This window comes from Coregonus lavaretus, assembly GCF_964263955.1.
Source record: "Coregonus lavaretus genome assembly, chromosome: 9".
NCBI lineage: Eukaryota > Metazoa > Chordata > Actinopteri > Salmoniformes > Salmonidae > Coregonus > Coregonus lavaretus.
The window spans coordinates 37,500,276-37,523,366 of NC_139996.1; the positions used below are offsets into that span (position 1 = coordinate 37,500,276).

The 23,091-nt window shown below is 41.4% G+C and overlaps 1 protein-coding gene across 1 annotated transcript in view; it reads right to left on the reverse strand.

Annotated features, from left to right (window-relative positions):
• The window catches only part of LOC311134575 (fatty acid 2-hydroxylase-like), a 33,593-nt gene extending 11,328 nt beyond the window's left edge, over positions 1–22,265 (reverse strand). The window contains exon 1 of the mRNA XM_084168302.1: positions 21,676–22,265. Within this exon, the coding sequence (XP_084024428.1) occupies positions 21,676–21,957 (282 nt within the window). The 5' untranslated portion in view covers positions 21,958–22,265. The remainder of the gene's footprint in view (positions 1–21,675) is intronic.
• Positions 22,266–23,091: the final 826 nt, after the last annotated feature.

Here is a 23,091-nt window from a genome sequence, read left to right on the forward strand (position 1 = left end):
ATTAGATGGACAAGAGAGTGCTGAGTACCAGGCAGTTAGCAAGTTTGGTAAGCTACTAATGACCATCGGCAGCATCAGAGCTTGGGGAAGCCCACCGTGACTAAACATAATTTGACTGCCTTCATGACTTGTGACTGACAGTGTGGCGGTAATATGGTCACCATAACAGCCCTAGCTGCTACTCTGTTTATCATATATCCTGATGCTTAGTCACCCTACCCCTATACATACCTCTATCACTCCAGTATCCCTGCAGATTGTGAATATGGTACTGGAATGGACTGACCGTATATATAGTATGCTTACTTACTTTCTTGTGTTCTTCTTATTTCTTATTTTCATTTCGTGTGTGTTTTTGTTCTACCTTATGTTCTTTTTTGTATTACATTGATATTGATTACTGCATTGTTGGGTTTAGAGCTTGCAAGAAAGGCATTTCACTTTACTTGTGCATGTGACATTAAAACTTGAAACTAAGGCAAATTACCATGTGGACATACAATTTGGTTTAGATGTGTGTGTGGCTAATCATGACAGGTATTTGTTTCTGCACATCCCCATGGCTATACTCCAGATTATTTAATGACATTACAGTATCAGCGTTGCCAACTACTAGTATCAGTGTTGCCACCTGTATGGACTGAGTATGATGTCCAGTGTCCACCATTACACTCATGATGATCAGGTGTTATCTGTATTCACTCACAAACAGGCACGGTACATTCTCCTATTTATTGACTGTATGAGTCAGAGGCATAGAGCATTTAGATCTGCCTTTGCCATTTGCTCTGAAGAATGGGCAGTATGCAACATGGACACAGCCCTGATTATATCATATTGCACATTCTCTTCAGTTCATATGGTTTGATTATATTCCCTATATTAACCCCTGTCTCTCATTGGTACTTTGTGTGTTATTGTTTGTTGTCATTCCGGCAGTTCTTGTATGTACGGGTCTTTGTGCTTTCCTCCCTGTTTGGAGGTTTGTTGTTTTTTGTACGTTGATTTTACTGTGTTCAGTAAAACACGTTGCCAGCCGCTCTGTGTCCTGCTTTTGACTTCGCTACCGCATACACGCCGCGTGACACTTGGTGATATGTGATGTGAAGAGTTTGTACAATTAAAACAAATAGGCAGTGAGGCATGCCTCAGCTTGTAACACAATGCCCTGCATTGGTATTGACTATGGGTGTTGACTATTTACACAAAGTGACAAAGTAACTATTTAACACCTGAACACACCTCCATCCTTTACTATTCAACAATGACTTTTGATTCCATCATTCATTCTTATAAAATGGCATGCGAATATTCCAATATGAATCCCATGCTCATTTCTGAAGGTGAATTTCATAGCTCAAGTTACGAGTGGGGGGTAAGAGATGGTTTTATTGACCCTCTAGTCTAAACCCTCCTATCCCAGAGTTGATCTGTGGTTTCTTGAGCAACAAATTACCTTTTACCTACACTACCTGGTGAAGGTTAGCCTCCTTGTGACATAGGGGTAGAACCTGTCTTTCAGTGTCATCCCTCCCACCATGTCTGTCCTGTGAGGGTCTTCCCATCCCCCTCCTTTCCCAGGGACAAGGCTAGGCCATCTCATTTCCTCTCCCGTGCATCCCCTCTCAGCTCTCCCTGGCCGAGCCATTTCCTGGCAACTCCTCTCAGAGTCAGAGAGGTGCAACATTAATCAGGTGTAAAGCAGCAGAGCGGCAGCTCTCTCCATCTCTACTCTCCAGCTATACAAATGATTAACCACAATCCTCCTCTACTCCCTTCCTCTTACACACACATCTGCATGGATACGCAACACCTCACATGGAAACCAACCCCAGCACTATCACGCTGTTGTGCCCTAAACGATATAACCACATCTCTCTCTCTCTCTCTCTCTCTCTCTCTCTCCTGACAACCAGGAGGCAAACAATTGACTATATACAAAATACAGTATATTCAAAGATATCTAAATATCCCTTTGAGCATGGTGAAGTTATTAATTAGGCTTGGATGGTGTATCAATACTAACAATCATAACTCAGTGGCCGGAGAGGAAAGAAACCGCTCAGGGATTTCACCATAAGGCCAATGGTGACTTTAAAACAGTTACAGAGTTGAATGGTTGTGATAGGAGAAAACCGAGGATGGATCAACAACATTGTAGTTACCCCACAATACTAACCTAAATGACAGAGTGAAAAGAAAGAAGCCTGAACATAATACAAATATTCCAAAACATGCATCCTGTTTGCAATATGGCAATAAAGTAAAACTGCAAAAAATGTGGCAAAGAAATTAACTTTATGTCCTGAATACAAAGTGTTATGTTTGTCACTGTCACTGAGTACCACTCTTCATATTTTCAAGCATGGTGGTGGCTGCATCATGTTATGGATATGCTTGTTATCAGGAAAGACTATGGAGTTATTTAGGATAAAAAGAAACATAATAGAGCTAAGCACTGGCAACTTCCTAGAGGACAACCTGGTTCAGTAGGCTTTCCAACAGACACTGGGAGGCAAATTCACCTTTCTGCAGGACAATAACCGAAAACACAAGGCCAAATATACACTGGAATTGTTTACCAAGACGACATTGAATGTTCCGGAGTGGCCTAGTTACAGTTTTGACCTAAATTGGCTTGAGAATCTATGGCAAGACTTGAAAATGGCTGTCTTGCAATGATCAACAACCAACTTCACAGAGCTTGAAGAATTTTCAAAATATTGTACAATCCAGGTGTGCAAAGCTCTTAGAGACTTATCCAGAAATACTCACACCTGTAATCGCTGCCAAAGGTGATTCTAACATGTATTGACTCAGGGGTGTGAATACTTATGTAAATGAGATATTTCTGTATTTCATTTTCAATACATTTCAATAAAATACTTTCTGAAGACACTGTAAATGTGTTTCACAAGCTTACATACAGTGGGGGAAAAAAAGTATTTAGTCAGCCACCAATTGTGCAAGTTCTCCCACTTAAAAAGATGAGAGAGGCCTGTAATTTTCATCATAGGTACACGTCAACTATGACAGACAAATTGAGAAGAAAAAAAATCCAGAAAATCACATTGTAGGATTTTTTATGAATTTATTTGCAAATTATGGTGGAAAATAAGTATTTGGTCACCTACAAACAAACAAGATTTCTGGCTTTCACAGACCTGTAACTTCTTCTTTAAGAGGCTCCTCTGTCCTCCACTCATTACCTGTATTAATGGCACCTGTTTGAACTTGTTATCAGTATAAAAGACACCTGTCCACAACCTCAAACAGTCACACTCCAAACTCCACTATGGCCAAGACCAAAGAGCTGTCAAAGGACACCAGAAACAAAATTGTAGACCTGCACCAGGCTGGGAAGACTGAATCTGCAATAGGTAAGCAGCTTGGTTTGAAGAAATCAACTGTGGGAGCAATTATTAGGAAATGGAAGACATACAAGACCACTGATAATCTCCCTCGATCAGGGGCTCCACGCAAGATCTCACCCTGTGGGGTCAAAATGATCACAAAAACGGTGAGCAAAAATCCCAGAACCACACGGGGGGACCTAGTGAATGACCTGCAGAGAGCTGGGACCAAAGTAACAAAGCCTACCATCAGTAACACACTACGCCGCCAGGGACTCAAATCCTGCAGTGCCAGACGTGTCCCCCTGCTTAAGCCAGTACATGTCCAGGCCCGTCTGAAGTTTGCTAGAGTGCATTTGGATGATCCAGAAGAGGATTGGGAGAATGTCATATGGTCAGATGAAACCAAAATAGAACTTTTTGGTAAAAACTCAACTCGTCGTGTTTGGAGGACAAAGAATGCTGAGTTGCATCCAAAGAACACCATACCTACTGTGAAGCATGGGGGTGGAAACATCATGCTTTGGGGCTGTTTTTCTGCAAAGGGACCAGGACGATTGATCTGTGTAAAGGAAAGAATGAATGGGGCCATGTATCGTGAGATTTTGAGTGAAAACCTCCTTCCATCAGCAAGCAAAAAAAAACATGTAAACTCACATTATGGAAACTCATAATTACATTCATAAATAGAAGCACTAAAAAATACAAAGTTAATGATCTCCTAGGCAGGACTTTTATGGCACCAGAGGCAGACACACCATGTATATGTGAGCTTCTTCATGTTTCAATATTTGGTTCATGACACACCGATATTTCAATTAATTAGTGCAACTGAACTGATTAGCTGTTTTAACAACCAGTTAATTTAATAGCAAAAAATGCAAGATATCTGTTTCAAAATTGGCCTTTGAATATAATATGCTACACTACATTGCACTATTTTCACATTAGGAAACACACGTTAATAAAATAGAAAATCTAATTTCCATAATTTCTATCCCATGTGTGATCATTCACATTCATTGATGCACAAATCCTGTCTTGAGCATTTGGTCATAGGTTCTCACCGACATCGCAGTAAAGCACTTAATGTCCTCATTGTTCATGCACCTTGGGAAAAACCTTTTGGCATGGCGAATCCAAGCCTGACATTCGTTGTATTGATGTCATTGCATGCTTCATCCATGGCCTGAAGGAGTGTGGCATTTGTTTTTTTATAAAAAATAAACATGTCATTTTTTATTGTCACATACACTGGATAGGTGCAGTGAAATGTATTGTTTGACAAGGTCAGCCATAGTGGTATGCACTGGAGCAAATTATAATTAAGTGCCTTGCTCAAGGGCACATTGACCGATTTTTCACTTTGGGTATTTGAACCAGGGACTTTTCGGTTACTGGCCCAATGCTCTAACCGCTAGGCTACCTGTCTCCCAATCATACACATTACACCTTCCACCTGTATTGTAATCATGTATTGTATTTTACAGTATTGTATTGTACTTGTGTTCTATTGGTCCTATGTGGCTAAGTTAGTAAGAGTATGGCACTAGAGTTGTGGGTTCGATTCCCACCGGGGTCACATATGAAAAAGTATGGACTCACTGTTGTCACTTTGGATAAAAGTGTCTGCTACGTAAATGGCATGTATTACAGTACTGTATTGGCCAATGCAATTTTACAGTAGTAAAGCAGTGTAACCCCCCCCCCCCCCCCCCCCCCCCCCCCCCCATACAGGGGATACATGTCTACTATACTGGAGATGCATTCGTTACATACACTATATATCTGATCTTGTCAATATCAGATTTTTTAAAATATTGTCAAGTAAAATCATAATAGTCATCATCATAATAGTGTACATTACAGTATAACATACTTGTGAAAACTGCACCAAAGCGATATTTATTTATTTATTACAACACAAAAAATACCATTGAATATTACAGCTGGTGTGTTAGCATTTCCTGAAGAGGAACAGACCATATTATTTCCCAGAGAAGGCTTAAGAGAGTATTTTCATAAGACCACTGAGAAAGTGGAGAAGTATAGAAGCACCTATAGCAGCAATTTGGAGGCAATGACTATTCTGGGCCTGTTTTTATCACTCTGGGCACTGACTTTGATTTGAAACCAGCATGTGTGTAAATATGGCCACTCTTAACATGGACCTGAACTTTAGGGTAAGTTATTGTGAACCGAACACAGGCGCCAGAGCCAACAAGTGTGTAAATCAACTAGCTTACTGCAAGCCATAATATACTTTAATAAAAAAGGACAAAATTATCAGTTGAAGTTCTAGACTGTAAGCTGCTCCAGCAGAGCAGTGTCTCGGTGTGCACTGTGTCTGTGTAGGGCTCTGACCCCTCCATGTGAAATGGGAGAGGGCCTGAGGAGAGGAGAGAGCGGAAGGCTTTTATTTGCTCAGCCAAGTTGGGTACGTGAGGGATGGATACTGCTAAGAGAGAGGCAGGGCCATTAGGTAAGGTCATCCACACCAGACCAGTTTACCTCCCATCCACTGAACACACAGGCTCAGGTAGGCCTCACCATGGTAACACATCAACAGCACATCAGAGTAGAGGAGAGGACAGAGGGCCTCCCAACAGCTCATAGTGTAGAGTACAGTGTCCTCTCTCTCTCTCTCTCTCTCTCTCTCTCTCTCTCTCTCTCTCTCTCTCTCTCTCTCTCTCTCTCTCTCTCTCTCTCTCTCTCTCTCTCTCTCTCTCTCTCTCTCTGTGTCTCTCTCCCTCTCTCTCTCTCTCTCTCTCTCTCTCTCTCTCTCTCTCTCTCTCTCTCTCTCTCTCTCTCTCTCTCTCTCTCTCTCTCTCTCTCTCGATGAGACATCTATTCAGTCTCAAAATGTGAGAAACAGACAGTCACACACACACACATTAGTTTCATCGCTTGAGGCGAGACACACCGGCATTAATCTGACTAGGTCTACTACACTGAATAGGGTTGTGCCTGTGTATACTCTTACTATGTGAACTAAGACACAATGTGTCAAACACAAAGAATATTGACAGAGATTACATGGCGTGTTGAATTATTGTTAGAGTTTGCAAATACTGTATTATACACTTTTCACAACCCTGGTCACAGCATTCAATTTAGGTGAATGAAAAACAGTTGAAGTCGGAAGTTTACATACACCTTAGCCAAATACATTTAAACTCAGATTTTCACAATTCCTGACATTTAATCCTAGTAAAAATTCCCTGTCTTAGGTCAGTTAGGATCACCACTTTATTTTAAGAATGTGAAATGTCAGAATAATAGAGAGAGAATCATTTATTTAAGCTTTTATTTCTTTCATCACATTCCCAGTGGGTCAGAAGTTTACATACACTCAATTAGTATTTGGTAGCATTGCCTTTAAATTGTTTAACTTGGGTCAAACGTTTCGGGTAGCCTTCCACAAGCTTCCCACAATAAGTTGGGTGAATTTTGGCCCATTCCTCCTGACAGAGTTGGTGTAACTGAGTCAGGTTTGTAGGCCTCCTTGCTCGCACACGCTTTTTCAGTTCTGCCCACACATGTTCTATAGGATTGAGGTCAGGGCTTTGTGATGGCCACTCCAATACCTTGACTTTGTTGTCCTTAAGCCATTTTTCCACAACTTTGGAAGTATGCTTGGGGTCATTGTCCATTTGGAAGACCCATTTGCGACCAAGCTTTAACTTCCTGACTGATGTCTTGAGATGTTGCTTCAATATATCCACATCATTTTCCTGTTTTTGCTTTGTCATTATGTGGTATTGTGTGTAGATTGATGAGAAAAAACAAACAATTTAATCAATAAGGCTGTAACTTAACAAAATTTGGAAAAAGTCAAGGGGTCTGAATACTTTCTGAAGGCACTGTACAAAGAAATGTCAATTGAAAAAAGGTCAAACAAAACGCTAGTTTGCAGTCTAGTTTGCAGTCTAGTTTGCAGTCTTTCCAGCTTCAGTTTGAAATGACTGTGTTAGCTGTATTGTTGGCTAGTTCCTGTGATGTCACGCCCTGACTCTGGGGACTCTTATTTGTTGAGTAAGGGTGTGTATTTTCTATGTGGTGTAGGTCTATGTTATAAGTCTAGTATGTCTAGATCTATGTTGGCCGGTGTGGTTCCCAATCAGAGGCAGCTGTCGCTCGTTGTCTCTGATTGGGGACAATACTTAGGCAGCCTATTGGCACTAGTGGGTTGTGGGATCTTGTTCTGTATAAGGTTTGTTGTGTTACCTTAGGACTTCACGTGTCGTTAGTTTATTGTTTTGTCGTGTATTTATTAGTGTAAATAAACATGTTTGCATATCACGCTGCGCCTTGGTCCGTCCCGTCTGTGAACGAACGTGACATCTGAACAACAGTGTCCTGATGAGTGAGCACATTTTCTATGCCAGGCGAAATCGTGCCTCATTAGCTCATTGTTATGGATGTATCCAAATAAATGTCACTAGAAAACAGCTTAAACAAATGCAAATGCTACTACTTCGCTGTTAATTTGGCTGCACTTTTTTTTGTTTTGCTAGCAAGCAAGGGCTAAGAATGTTGCCAGCCATTATGGCAATGGAACATTTAGAACTAACGACTGGGTCGCATCCATAGATACAGAACAAAAAGACTGAATGACTGGATCACGTCTCTTGCAACCGAACCAATAGAATGAACGACCAGCCGGCTTGGGTAGCAACCCTAGATGTGTCGGGACTATATCTTGTGGAAGGATGAAATAGTATGAATAAATTCATCAAAATAACGTTTTGAATGAAAATATGTCAACCATTATTTGAATATGTTGGTAACCCGTTGTATAAAAGTGATAATGCCCTTGAAGCCGGTGTTTGGAGGATATATTGGCACGGTTTGCCGGCCCTCGACTTTGTCTCTGGCCTAACAACACCTGTGCCAATATATCCTCCAAACACTGGCTTCTCGGGCATTATCACTTAAATAAACTGGTTACAAACATAATTATAACAGTAAAAATAAATGTTTTGTCATACCTATGGTATAGGGTCTGATATTCCATGGCTTTCAGCCAATCAGCATTCTGAGCTCGAACCACCTGATTTATAATTCCTTTTATAAACTGGGTGGTTCGAGCTCTGAATGCTGATTGGCTGAAAGCCGTAGTATATGAGACGGTATACCACGTGTATGGCAAAACATTTATTTTTACTGTTCTAATTACATTTGTAACCAGTTTATAATAGCAATCAGGCACCTCAGGGGTTTGTGGTATATGGCCAATATACCACGGCTAAGGGCTGTATCCAGGCACTCCACGTTGCGTCGGGCATAAGTTTCACATTGCCAGACATCAAACCATATTCTCATTCAAAAATCAGACGTGTGACCTTTTCTGGTGACTAAACCTAGAAGATGAATTATGAGAGATATCCTGCACTTTATGTTTCTATACTACTACAGTACTACCCCTATTGCTACTTCTACAGTACGGGTCTGACTGTTTCAAGGGAATGGGGGTAATTGTCTCTGGTTGCAGCTGGTGTGGAGGCATGCAGCTGGGAGAACTGAGCAGTTACATTTGAGTAATTTAGTCAGACAATAGAGCTTCTTAATTCCCGGTCATCTCAGCCCTACACTGAGAGGAGAGGAGGGGGAGCGGACGGTAAGAAGGCTCTCTGTGTGTCCTCCATCTAATAGGCTGGGAAGGAGAATTAAGGAAAGAATGAGTGACAAAAAACAAAGGGGATGGACAGAGGAGATCCTAGTCCAGGCTGGTACCATCAGAACAGGGTCCACAGTGTGTTGGTGGGGCCCTGGGCGGATGGGCGTGGCAGAGGAAGGCAGGGGCCCGTGTTTTGGGAGGGGAATGCTTGGTTTAGGATGGGGAATAGTGAGGTCACAGACAGGCAATATGAACAACTGCCCACCCAGCTGGCCAGAGCCACAGCACAATCCTGTGGAGCCTCTATTTCCCATTCTTTATAGCAGCTGAAGATGGCCTTGTAGTTTATTCTTTGTCAAGACAAATCCGGCAACCACTGGCGCTCACATAAGGGCACAGTACTGGACTAGTAGTAGGCCTACACAAATATCTAACCCACCACATAACAGGCTAGTGTTGCTCCTATCCAGAGAGCAGCTCTGATAAGGAGTGGGGTGAGTCAATGGCTGAGAAGAGGGAACAGGACACAATCTCAATACATGTTACGTCCAGGCTTTTGTGAGAGATTATGGATGGATAGCTTGTTGTATAAAGGAGCACTAAGAGAAAGCAGGGAGTTTCTTTTTAACAGTATCAAGCAGATTATTCTAGTGTTTGCCAACAGTTTCTGGGTTGGGCTGTATAGTCATTTCCAATGTGGGTACAGGTTCAAAGTTCACAGTCACACTCTTGGAGTCCTTGAACCCACACTGGAGGTCGTGATGGTGTAGCCAGAGTAGTTGGGTAACAAGAGGAGACACGACAGACAGACACATTCAGTATTATTCAAATACACGTGTACTCGAGTATATACATCATCATAAACATTAAGATATGAATCACTACCTAACATTGTAAAAAGCATTATTTGAACAAGGATATCTGAGAAGCAATAAGGGCCCAGTTAAAGCCTCTTTCAAGCTTATCTATCGTCATTATACTAAATATAAAATATAATGGTACAGTATCACCTGTCATTATATCACAGTAGGAGGGAAGTGGATTTTGTGTACGTGGAAACCACTGAAAGATCGTCAGTTAAAAAAGGCATATCCCAGATGACATCAATAGTTCCATCCCTGGTCACAGTGAAGAGGTCATGTGACTCATCTTGGTTAATGGTTAACCATCACTATCATATCTGTGCCGGGGTACACAGTCAGACGGGCTACAGAGTTTAGAGAGATACGTTTATTTCCCCTTCGCCACACACACTTACATATGAACCATTTACTGAGTTTCGTTGTCAGATCAGTCTCAATCTCATTCATACATCAGTTGACGTCAGTTGACGTGCTGGAATGTGTAAGAGCAGTCTCCCTCTCGCTCGCTCTCTTTTCTCTAATCCCTGAGCCAATTGGGTATGAAACTACCACCTTGTCACGTCTTGGCTTGTCACGTCTTGGCTCAAGTTACTAATTGCAGCAAGTGGGTAATGAAGTAATTAAAGTTGACTTAATTACTTAATTTAGGTCACTTACAGAACACACATTCCTTTAAGTCACAACAGTCACCTTGCACAAAAGTCACCTCAGCTGTTTATTAAACTATAAAAACGGTCCCATACAGGATGTTTTAACTTGCAGGAATATGTCAGCTATATAACGGAAGTGCATGAATGATTCCGTTCAGGGGAGTCACATGTTTTTACAAAACATTCAACTTTTTATTGTGACAGGGTGTGGAGGTGTGTGACTCCCTCTCATCTTCCTCTCCTTACACACACAGGCTAGCAGGATCACTCAGCCCCTATCAGTAGCAAAGCCAGTCAAACCTGACCAGCAAGAAATTAAAGATGACTCTCATTCTCACACACACACACACACACACACACACACACACACACACACACACGCAATCGCGCTCTCTTGTTCTCTTTCTTTCAGTTGGGCGGATATGGATGGTACTAAAGTCAGAGACAAATTGTAGCTGGAGAAGCTTGGGACCGAGTGTCCTGTTACTACAAACCCAGAGTATGAAAAGACACTGCCATTATTTTACTACAATAAACCAGGAGAACCATGATAGATTTCAAACACGATATGGGCATGATGACCAGTGAGTTTTGACCTAGATTCAGTCTGAGTAGCAGGCAACCACAGAAAATCTCTTGACGTGGAAACTGGGCAGACTCTTCAATATGCAGATTCATAACCAGTGGCAGTTAGAAGTTTATAGCTCACAGATTGGGAAAGCCAGGTGCCAAGGACTATCCAAATATACAGGTTAGCACACATAAACATCACAAATGACCAGGACAACACTGATATTAGGAAGTAGGCATAGAAAGATGATTTTATATGTTCTACGTGCTATTTTTTTTGGTGGTATTTTTGTATTTTTTAGGGGGTAGATCAGCTTTAATATTGCAGATAGATTGTAGCTTCCATCAATGTAATTGTCTGCATCACTTCCAATCCCCCATATATTTTTTTGCAACTACATACACTACCAGTCAAAAGTTTGGACACAACTACTCATTCAAGGGTTTTTATTTATTTTTACTATTTTCTACATTGTAGAATAATAGTGAAGACATCAAAACTATGAAATAACACATATGGAATCATGTAGTAACCAAAAAAGTGTTAAACAAATCAAAATACATTTGATATTTGAGATTCTTCAAATAGCCACCCTTTGCCTTGATGACAGCTTTGCACACTCTTTTTTGGTTACTACATGATACCATATGTGTAATTTCATAATTTTGATGTCTTCACTATTATTCTACATTCTAAAAAAATTAAGAAAAACCCTTGAATGAGTAGGTGTGTCCAAACTTTTGACTGGTCGCGTAATTTTAAAAACTGTTCGCTAGGTGTAGGCAAGACCATAAGCAAATAGGTAAACTGGGATATTACTAAAGAGTTAATCAGGGTGATTTTTCCACAAATAGACAGGTATTTACCGTTCCTCTGTAGCAAGATCTTATCTATTTTTGCTAACTTTCTATTCAAATGTATTGGAGTGAGATCATTTATTTATTTCGGGATATGTATACTGAGTATATCCACATCACCATCAGACCATTTTATTGGTAAACTACACGGTAATATCAAAGTTGTATTTTTTAGTGATCCAATATGTAATATAGTACACATATCATAATTTGGTTGTAATCCAGAGGTTAGAAAATGTATGAGGCTGTGGAGGGATCCAAGTTGTGGATTTAAGTGAAAACAAGAATCATCAGATTTATCTTCCTCTTAATCACTGATATTATTGGTTTAAGGAGTGTGTGGATGTGTTTAGAAGAAGAAGAAGAAGAAGAAGAAGAAGAAGAAGAAGAAGAAGAAGAAGAAGAAGAAGAAGAAGAAGAAGAAGAAGAAGAAGAAAAAGAAAAAGAAAGTAATGGAATGATAGGCTCCTGTTCGTGTTGACTGTGATGGCTTTTCTACTATGTTAAAGGGAGAGGTACAGTAGCTTTCCCTCAAGTGGGGAATGGGTTAATCACCTTTTTTGAATCTCGTTCATAACCCAGTTCATAACCCAGCAATCTCTGAGATATGCCTACCACGAGCCAAATGCTGGGCCAGGGTGTGCCTTCAGTCATTCACACCAAACTTGCTCACCCACCCTTAAACGGTATGTTTTATAAAACACGTTTTTGTTATAGCGCTACTACCATTTAGCCTTAGGCCGTTTATAAATACACATGACAGATAATTGGTATTAGGTGGCACTTGAACAATGAACTTGACTTGGCGTTGAGCTGGAGTTGACAGTTACAGTAGGTCCTTCCTATATAAATACCAACAGACAGGCTCTAGTATAGTGGTCCTCAAGGCCCTGGAATGTGAGAGAGGCCTGGGTTAGAAATTAACAGAGCTATGGGAGAAATGATAAGGAGAGCTCCTTTTGTCCTCATAGTGGTTAACAATACTCATAGTGGTTAACAATGGTTAACAACTCAGTGACATGAAACTAAACACAGCAATTTGCTCTTTGGTTTTACCTCCATTTAACTCATCCGGCCCTGCCCTGATTATTGTCTTTATGCACCTGTCTACCATTGTGTCGGTCCTTGCTATACAATCTGACCTGTACAGTTCTCCTATTAACTAAACATGTTAGCAAAAACCTATTAGCTAAACAGCTACAGTATAATTTGTAGTGCTGAGAATTGCCAGGTCCCACACGATATGATATTAACATGATACTTAGGTGCCGATATGATATGTATTGCGATTCTCACAATTCTAAATGTATTGCAATTCGATACTGCGATTTTATTGCGATTCGATGTTCCAAACATATTGCTCATCATGTCTGCTGCAGAGGGACAAGAGAGTGCCATGAAAAAGCGAGTTCAGTCATGGAAATAAAAGTGCTAAAAACATGTTGGCTCACTATTTAAAAAGAAGATGAAGAAATAACGTCGTTTTGACAAAGGTAGAGCCGACTAGCGAAAATAATATAGATATATTGTCAAAAATAATATAACTGTATCGATTTTTTCCCCCATCACTAATAAGTTGGTCTGCAATCATACAAACTGACGGCTGTGAATGAGTAACTGACTCTCCGTGGCTCTCCTTGTCTCTAGGAAGACTGATTTGGAGGGGTAAGGAGAATCAGGAGGCTGCAGAGACAAATAAAGCAACAGTGTGGCATGGCATCCCCCACCCCTCAGCACTGCCACAGGCAGCTGTCTCTCTGCCAGCCTTCAGGGCTCCTCATGGGTGGGACTACCCTGCCACACTAGCCAATGAGAACCCACCTGGATCTCTCTCTATCCTGGTGACGACAGTCTCACCTCTTCAACTCTGCCCCTGCTGCCTCTCCCAGGGGCCCATGCCACATCTTAATGCAATTACTGTGGCAGAGCAGGCCAGCCATCCTCATGCCGGCCGTGTTTGGGTTGCGTCTTAATCAATCGGACCTCACAACCTGTTCTCTCTCCGTCCCCCCTGGCCCTCTCCAGCCCTCTCCTCCCCGCTTACATCATCCTATTCCCTCACCACCCTTTGGCTCGAACCGGCAGTTGTAGAGCATTCCCTGAGGAACCTACATATGAGGATGTGTGCTAATTGAAGGCTTGTGACAACTGTCTCCACGGCAGCAGTTTTTGCCTAATGATAAACTTAGGCCAACTGCAGCAGAAAAGGAGATGAGATAGAAGCTTCAAACTGAACATTTGAGGCACTCTAGTTTCCATCCCCTCAGTAGCCTGCTGCATAATGCTTGGTCCCTGGGAATGAGTGATGATAGACAATAAGGCCTTTGAGAGAAAAATGTGATTGATATCCATAAAGAGGAAACATTCCTTCGAGGCTGAGGCACCACCGACTGCCCTCACAAATTCCTCCCAAAAGGTTTTCATCAACCCACTGATGGCGTGCTTTCCTATCAGAGGGCACTCTGTCCTAAAGAGCAGTGGAGGGCCACATCAGGCCAGAGGGCCAACATTCACCATTCACAAAAGCCTATGCATACACACACACATACTTTTTACACATGTTGTTATGTTACAAAGCGGGATTAAAATTGAATTAATTGTCATTTTTTGTCAACGATCCACACACAATACTCTATAATGTCAAAGTGGACAAAATATTCAACGATTTAAAAGATATATATGAAAAATAAAACAATAATATATCTTGATTAGATAAGTATTCAACCCCCAGAGTCATTACATGTTAGTTTTGGGGTATGTCTCTAAACCATGTTCACATTGGCAGTTTGAAGTGACTCAAATCCTATATATTTGCATATCCGATTTGAATCTGTTATTTTTCCTGCAGTCTGAAGAGCCAAAAAGCACATGGAATCGGATATTTCAAACCACATTTCAAACCACTTTCGTATGTGGTTAGAAGTCAGATACAAATCTGATTCCTGGCCATGGGACCTATTTGCCCTCAGGTGGTTTTTAGACTGTTATTTGGCATATCTTGTTGCTTGCCAGCTGCTCTGTTGACAGTTTAACAAGAACATGTGGTAGCTAACTAGCTTGCTAATTGTTTACAAACAAATTAGTGAATATGCTAGACAGCTACCTAGCTAGCTTGTTGACTGCAGTGGCTAGCCAAAAAGGACTTGTTTTGAAAGTTGGGTCATCTTATCCTTTGAGGCTTTAAAAGTGTTCTTACCCTAATGATTCTGAACATTCAAAGCAACTGGGAAACGTCCATGGCAGGCATTGTTGTCACCTTAGCTTGCTACATAACTTCTGAGTGATAGGAAGCACAAACACCACCACCAATCAACCTACACCACTTCACACACACATGTCATTACCAGTGGCGGCTCCTGAAAAAATTCTCAGGAGGGGCAATTTTTCTGATGATTTAGGTGACCTACACACATTTTAAAAAAGATATGTCCAGCAACAACATGAAGACAGGGGCAGCATATAAGTCAATACCAGAAGCATTTATTGACTGATCTGGGGAGATGGATTCCAGTTTCTGTGACAGATTATAAATAATCTCTGATGCCTTTGTTATATTAGCTTTTGGTTGAATGTACTGTCGTAGTAAATATATAATGTTATAGCTTGGTCTGACTAAAATCTTGTGCATGACCCATTTTGTGTTGGGCCTTTGTATTCAATACAATGAACAAGAGTCCTATCTTGTCAGCCTTGTCAGCAGGTGGCTAAGGATAACACCCACGCCATAGGTCTCTCAGTTCTTCCAACTCACGAGTTCTTGCCCTGAGGACACACACACACACACCCACACACACACACACACACACACACACACACATCATCACTGATAAACACACACACACACACACACACACACACATCATCACTGATAACAAACACACACACACACACACACACACACACACACACTGATAACAAACACACACACACACACACAAATCCTCTTCTCTTAGGCTGAACATCTGAAGACAGAGAACCCGACTCAGAGCCAATGCAACAGTGACACTAGCCTGGAGGTGTCCTCGCCCAACTCATCAGGACCAATCAGAAGATCAGAACTACTAGATTCAACCTACTTAATTTTATTGTATAAAATGTCAGCACACAATGTTTATGGGCTCTTCTGATAAACTCCCTACGAGTTTGACGAACGGGTCCGTGCACGCGATTCCAGATATCTTTACCTCTGAATAAACTGCCTTATATTATACAATTATCCACCTTGTCCAAAAGTCTCTACTTGGTCTCCGTTCTCCAGTAAACTTGTTTTATCAACAATAGTAAGGTTCAATGACACAGAAAGCAGTTCAATGTCGGGGTACAGAGTCGCTCTCTTACCAGGATCGCGGTCCGCTCTGACCAGGGTGAAGCCGGCCGGCTCCACCTCTCTGTCCGGGACTCTGTCATCCAGCCAAGTATCCCAGCTGTATTGGGATTCCGCTGCCAGCAGCGTTTTCATTATTTAGTCTGTTCGTAGCGGGTATGTACACGATCAACAAGATCAGTCCAAAACCGAAGATCAGTCCAAAGCAGAATGTTTGCAGAATGTTTGTAAACTAAGTCTACAAATTAAAAACATAAAATAACGCCACACTGCAGGTCGCAACATAGACGCTGTTAGCCGCCATTGTCTTAGTTACGTTCAACGTTACGTCACGTATGACGAAAGCGCGTAAGTGCATGCCCACAGACACCCATAGAGAATGTATTGAAAGCTTTGAAATTTGAAAAAAATAGATTTTACATGACAGGCTATGAGAGACTTCTGGGCGATTTTTCAACCTGACTGAAATCGCCCAAAAAACGGGCGGGGCCATTTGAAGCACGACTTTAGCCTGATTTGACATTTAGTGGCTGGCAGATCAGACGTGAACACTGATAACTGCTGTTGCCGTGATATAATTGATTAGGAAAAAAATCCCTTCCTTTTCCCGTTTGGCAGTGCGTCGCCCATATCGCCCTATTGAACAAGCCGTCCCTGGTCATTACTATGACAACTAGTGTAGCCTTGTCAGAAAATGACTACTGTCTGAACACACACACATTTGATTTGTGTGTGTTCAGCTTGGCCCATTCAAAATAATTGGAATTGGAATTTTAGTGTTCTTCCTGAATTGACTGAAATGTTAATGAAATTGACCACAATCCTGCAACAGACCCCACAGTAATAGCTTCCGGATCCCATTAACGCCATCCAATCAACCATTTACATGGATCATCCAATCAACCATTTACATGGATCATCCAATCAATCATTTACATGGACCATCCAATCATCCATTTACATGGATCATCCAATCATCCATTAACATCTTTCCCATGACCCACGGCAGCATTACGTTACTCTACCAGTCCCTCCGTCCTCTGCTACCTCGGAGAGACACGGAAGATGGGCTAATGGGCGGGTGGGATGATGTGAAGTGAATTGTCCTCTGGGTTGGGCTCTAATGTTTACATAAAGGGACCACTGAATAAGCAAGAGGCACATCACCAAAGCTGTTGTTTATACTATCAGCACTATAATCAATTTGCATGCAAAACCCTGACAGCACTGGAAACACAAGCCTGTCAATTAAAACTGAACCCAATGATTTGAATTGATACGTAATCAAATAAGACTGACAGAGAGGAGAATGCCATACTTAGGCATTAAGACTAGCATGAGGGAGCAGTTCAGTGTTTAACTGTGGTTAACAGGATAAAGACAGTGACACAGTGTTTAAATGCAGTTAACAGGATCAAGGCAGTGACAACCACATGCCTCCCTTGCCCCCTCTCCGCAACACGTACACTTTATGATGGGGATGTAGAGGTAGTGACAGTGTCCAAAAGTCAGATTCAACCAATGAAACGTATTGTTATAAGGCTCAGTGGAGAGGTGAGAAATCAGGCAATAAAGTGCCATGTTACTCATTTGACAGCAAAACGCAGTAAGTTCTTCTCCAGCTGATTTCCAAACTCACCATGGACCACACTGTCATTTTGAGATCTACAAACATGCACACACAGATGCTAAATGGGTGGCTGGAGAAGATGTACTTCTTGCCACACTAGGTATTGGAGTAGAGAGAGACTAGGGTGAGGCTCACTTGGTGTCTCCTATTTTGGTCAAACAGATTTCCTAGATCTTAAAATAAAAATATATATTTAGAAATGTTCTGTTGACAACTTTTGCCAGAGCATTCTGAAAGACACAGATATCAACTCCCTCTACAACTAAACATTCATCAGTGGAGGCTCCTCAGAGGAGGAAGGTGAGGACCATCCTCCTCAGTGAATTTCATAAAAATAAAAATATCATTTATATATAAAATATACTAAATAAATAATAATAATATAATATGCCATTTAGCAGATGCTTTTATCCAAAGCAACTTACAGTCATGTGTGCATACATTTTTACATATGGGTGGTCCCGGGGATCGAACCCACTACCCTGGCATTACATGCTCTACCAATTGAGCTACAGAGGACCAGATATATTCAAATGTCACCAAATAATGTATTAACACACTGTTTTGCAATAAAGGTCTACAGTAGCCTCAACAGCACTCTGTAGGGTAGCACCATGGTGTTGCCAGAAGACAGCTAGCTTCCGTCCTTCTCTGGGTTCATAGACTTCAATACAAAACCTAGGAGGCTCATGGTTCAAACCCTCTTCCATAGACTTACACAGTAATTATGACAACTTCCGGAGGACGTCCTCCAACCTATCAGAGCTCTTGCAGCATGAACTAACGTTGTCTACCCCATCAAAGGATCAGATAATTAATATAGTACTGAAATCATAAGCTACAGCTGGCTAGCACTGCAGTGCATAAAATGTGGTGAGTAGTTGACTCAAACAGAGAGAAAGACAATAGCTGAACAGTTTTGAACAAATTAATTTATTCAAAAATGATAGAGAAACAAGAGAGAGAGAACTATATTTCATATTTTTTCACTTTCACTTACAGTTGAAGTCGGAAGTTTACATACACTTAGGTTGGAGTCATTAAAACTTGTTTTTCAACCACTCCACAAATGTCTTGTTAACAAACTATAGTTTTGGCAAGTCGGTTAGGACATCTACTTTGTGCATGACACAAGTCGTTTTTCCAACAATTGTTTACAGACAGATTATTTCACTTATAATTCACTGTATCACAATTCCAGTGGGTCAGAAGTTTACATACACTAAGTTGACTGTGCCTTTAAACAGCTTGTAAAATTCCAGAAAATTATGTCATGGCTTTAGAAGCTTCTGATAGGCTAATTGACATCATTTGAGTCAATTGGAGGTGTACCTGTGGATGTATTTCAAGGCCTACCTTCAAACTCAGTGCCTCTTTGCTTGACATCATGGGTCTGGATCATCCTTGGGAGCAATTTCCAAATGCCTGAAGGTACCACGTTCATCTGTACAAACAATAGTACGCAAGTATAAACACCATGGGGCCACACAGCCGTCATACCGCTCAGGAAGGAGACGCGTTCTGTCTCCTAGAGATGAACGTACTTTGGTGCGAAAAGTGCAAAGCAATCCCAGAACAACAGCAAAGGACCTTGTGAAGATGCCGGAGGAAAAAGGTACAAAGGTATCTATATCCACAGTAAAAACGAGTCCTATATCGACATAACCTGAAAGGCCGCTCAGCAAGGAAGAAGCCACTGCTCCAAAACCGCCATAAAAAAGCCAGACTACGGTTTGCAACTCCACATTGGGACGAAGATCGTACTTTTTGGAGAAATGTCCTCTGGCCATAATGGCCATAATGACCATCGTTATGTTTGGAGGAAAAACAGGGTGGCTTGCAAGCCAAAGAACACCATCCCAACCGTAAAGCACAGGGGTGGCAGCATCATGCTGTGGGGGTGTTTTGCTGCAGGAGGGACTGGTGCACTTCACAAAATAGATGGCATTATGAGGAAGGAAAATTATGTGGATATATTGAAGCAACATTTCAAGACATCAGTCAGGAAGTTAAAGCTTGGTCGCAAATGGGTCTTCCAAATGGACAATGACCCCAAGCATACTTTAAAAGTTGTGGCAAAATGGCTTAAGGACAACAAAGTCAAGGTATTGGAGTGGCCATCACAAAGCCCTGACCTCAATCCTATAGAAAATGTGTGGGCAGAACTGAAAAAGCGTGTGCGAGCAAGGAGGCCTACAAACCTGACTCAGTTATACCAGCTCTGTCAGGAGGAATGGACCAAAATTCGCCCAATTTATTGTGGGAAGCTTGTGGAAGGCTACGCAAAACGTTTGACCCAAGTTAAACAATTTAAAGGCAATGCTACCAAATAGTAATTGAGTGTATGTAAACTTCTGATCCACTGGGAATGTGATGAAATAAATAAAAGCTGAAATAAATCATTCTCTCCACTATTATTCTGATATTTCACATTCTTAAAATAAAGTGGTGATCCTAACTGACCTAAGACAGGGAATGTTTACTAGGATTAAATGTCAGGAATTGTGAAAAACTGAGTTTAAATGTATTTGGCTAAGGTGTATGTAAACTTCCGACTTCAACTGTACTTAGCTAGCAAATGCAGCTAGCTAGCTAGCTAGTTTAGCCTACTCAAACACCAAGCTCTATCAGAGGGATGCTATGTTAGCTAGCTGGCTATGACTATCCAACACAACACTGGAACTCTTCCAAGTCAAGGTAAGCTTTGGGTTTTACTAATTTATTGCCACCGGGCCCGCCGGTGTAACTGATAAACTGCTTACTGAACTGCTTATTGACTGTACACTAACATTACTGCATGATTGTAGCGGGTTTACAAACACTTTAGTTATATTACCTATGTTGACTATGACGTTACTTTCGCTAATATGGTGACAAAGATGTAGGCTGTGTGTAGAGGTTATGACATGGTTTGGCTTGGAAAGGTTTTTTCACCTGGTCACGTCCAGCTGATGTGTTGTGCATTGAAGTCCACAAGCGAAGAGAAAAGGTGAGAGGAGGAGAAAGCATAAATGTGAGAAGGAATACAACATGGCTGCTATGAAAGTGAACTGTGTGATCAGGGGTGTATTCATTCCGCCGATACTGTTGAAAAACTTTTCTTAAACGGAAGCAAATGGAATGAAACGGGGATAAACATACCTGAATTCGTCCAATAGGAACTCTCGTTTGCAACTGTTAGACTAATGATTACACCCTAGATCAGTTAGATGCAGGCAAGAGTGTGCAAGGCGGTATTGAATGTGTCATTGTCCAATTTTTCTCTCGACCTGTGTGCAACTACATTGTAAACTTTCATTCATAGGCTAGATTGTAGCAACCTCATGATGGGCATAGGGAACATTTGAGTATCATGTAGTAGCCTAAACCTAGCAATGTTACATTGAACTGGGTGAATGGAATATGAATGACAGTCATCCAATATGCTGTAATAGAAAAGGCCATGCTCATGAAAAAACGAAAATCGTCAGCCCTCATCTTAAAGTGCACCGACCTCCACTGAGTCTTGCATGTAGCCTACAACCATAAGAGTGATGGAAAGCTTATCCCAAATCCACTGACTGTGTTAATAGGCAGATTGTTGTGCCATCATCATCTCCTATTTGTAAACCACATGCATGTGATTTACAAATAGGGGCAATGTGAGATTGTTGTTAGATGCAAATAGGCAATGTGTCTTAAATCAGATGTGAAAATCACACTTCCACGTACAACTTTACTGTAATCTACTTTCAGTAACAGATAAGAAACTATGTTTGGGTTACATTTTAGAGTAGGCTATCTGAGAAAGAGTATTATAGCCTGTACCTGTGTTTCATCGGCATTACTGTCTCTGTCCAGTTCTCCGATGTAGTACTGTTCCATCCACCGCCGTGCGTTCTCGGAATGCCGGTGCGGGGGTCCCTCCATCTCCAGGCTGATATCATTCCCTGACCGGTGTAATATCAGAGCCTCTCCACCCGGGTGCATTCGAAGGAAACCCGTCACATCATAAACCCTCATCCCCAATAATACCCAACATGAGTCTTTTGTGCTATGACGAGCTACCTCCATCTCGGAGAAAAACCGAGGGGGCACCAATGGAGACATTGCGATGTTGAAGAGTCCACAAAAAAAACATAAACTAAAGGAGTGCGTAAAGACCCCCTTGGCAGGCCGACGACCGGGTACTAAATTCTACTTCGTCTTTCAGTCCTGACTGAGCTTACTCGACGTATTCATTAGCATATCATGAATTATTCATTGCTCAAGACTGCTCAAAGCTCAGTCTTTCATCTGCCTGTTGCTCTCTCTGCAACATCACAGTGCTCTAGCTTCTTTTTTTTTTTTACCCCCAATGTTTACAGCTATGAGATCATTATTCCAATGTTAATTCATGTTTAGATGTGGTTGAGATCAAATGAAAAACTAACTTTTCAGACTAGTCTAATTACCTTCATAGAGAACCTGTTCAACATGATAGGCCAGCTGCCAGTGTGTGTTAGTTACTCATGGGCGTAGTTCTGTTTGATGTGTGGGCGCTTCTCAATATCAATAACCTATATCAACGGTAACCAACCGGTCGATCTTCTAGGCATTCCCAGTGGGTCACCAAACATTTCTGTTGAAAAGCCAACGATAAAGGCTTGCGTTCCTTTATTATTATAATTTTTTTAATTCGACTTTGCGCTTTTGCCGGAAGGTGCACTTGATTCAGAAACCCTGCCGCCGAGTAGGCAAAGTGTTCCCATTTTTAACCATTTAATTTGTCTGAACTGAAGGGACAAACTTGTGCATAAATCAAGTACGCCTACTGCGTTCGCAAATCGAATAGATCAAATCACAGTGCCTAGTACTCCACGACCCCACAGCAAAGTTTGATACCAGCCTACTTGAGATGTATTAACTTTTAAAACCATGACCAGAGAGAAACTGTCAAAGAATACAGCAAAGAGCTGTATGTTTAAGTTTTTATTCAGCACCGTCAACACTGTTTTTATAAAACACTGTTTTTATAAAACATAAAACGTGCTTCTCCTGACTCGCGCTGCAGCTGCACTCAATTAGTAGCCAAGTGTATGGAAAAGCCTGCGTTTTTATTATTAGCAGTTCGTCACGTCTGTTTTAATATCGACGAAAAATTCACTTTCTCTGGTCATAGGAACAACATGAATTTGTTCATGAGGCAAAAAGAATGCGGTGCGACTCGAGTTTCGCCATCAGTAGGAGGTCGGTGTCCCCGGA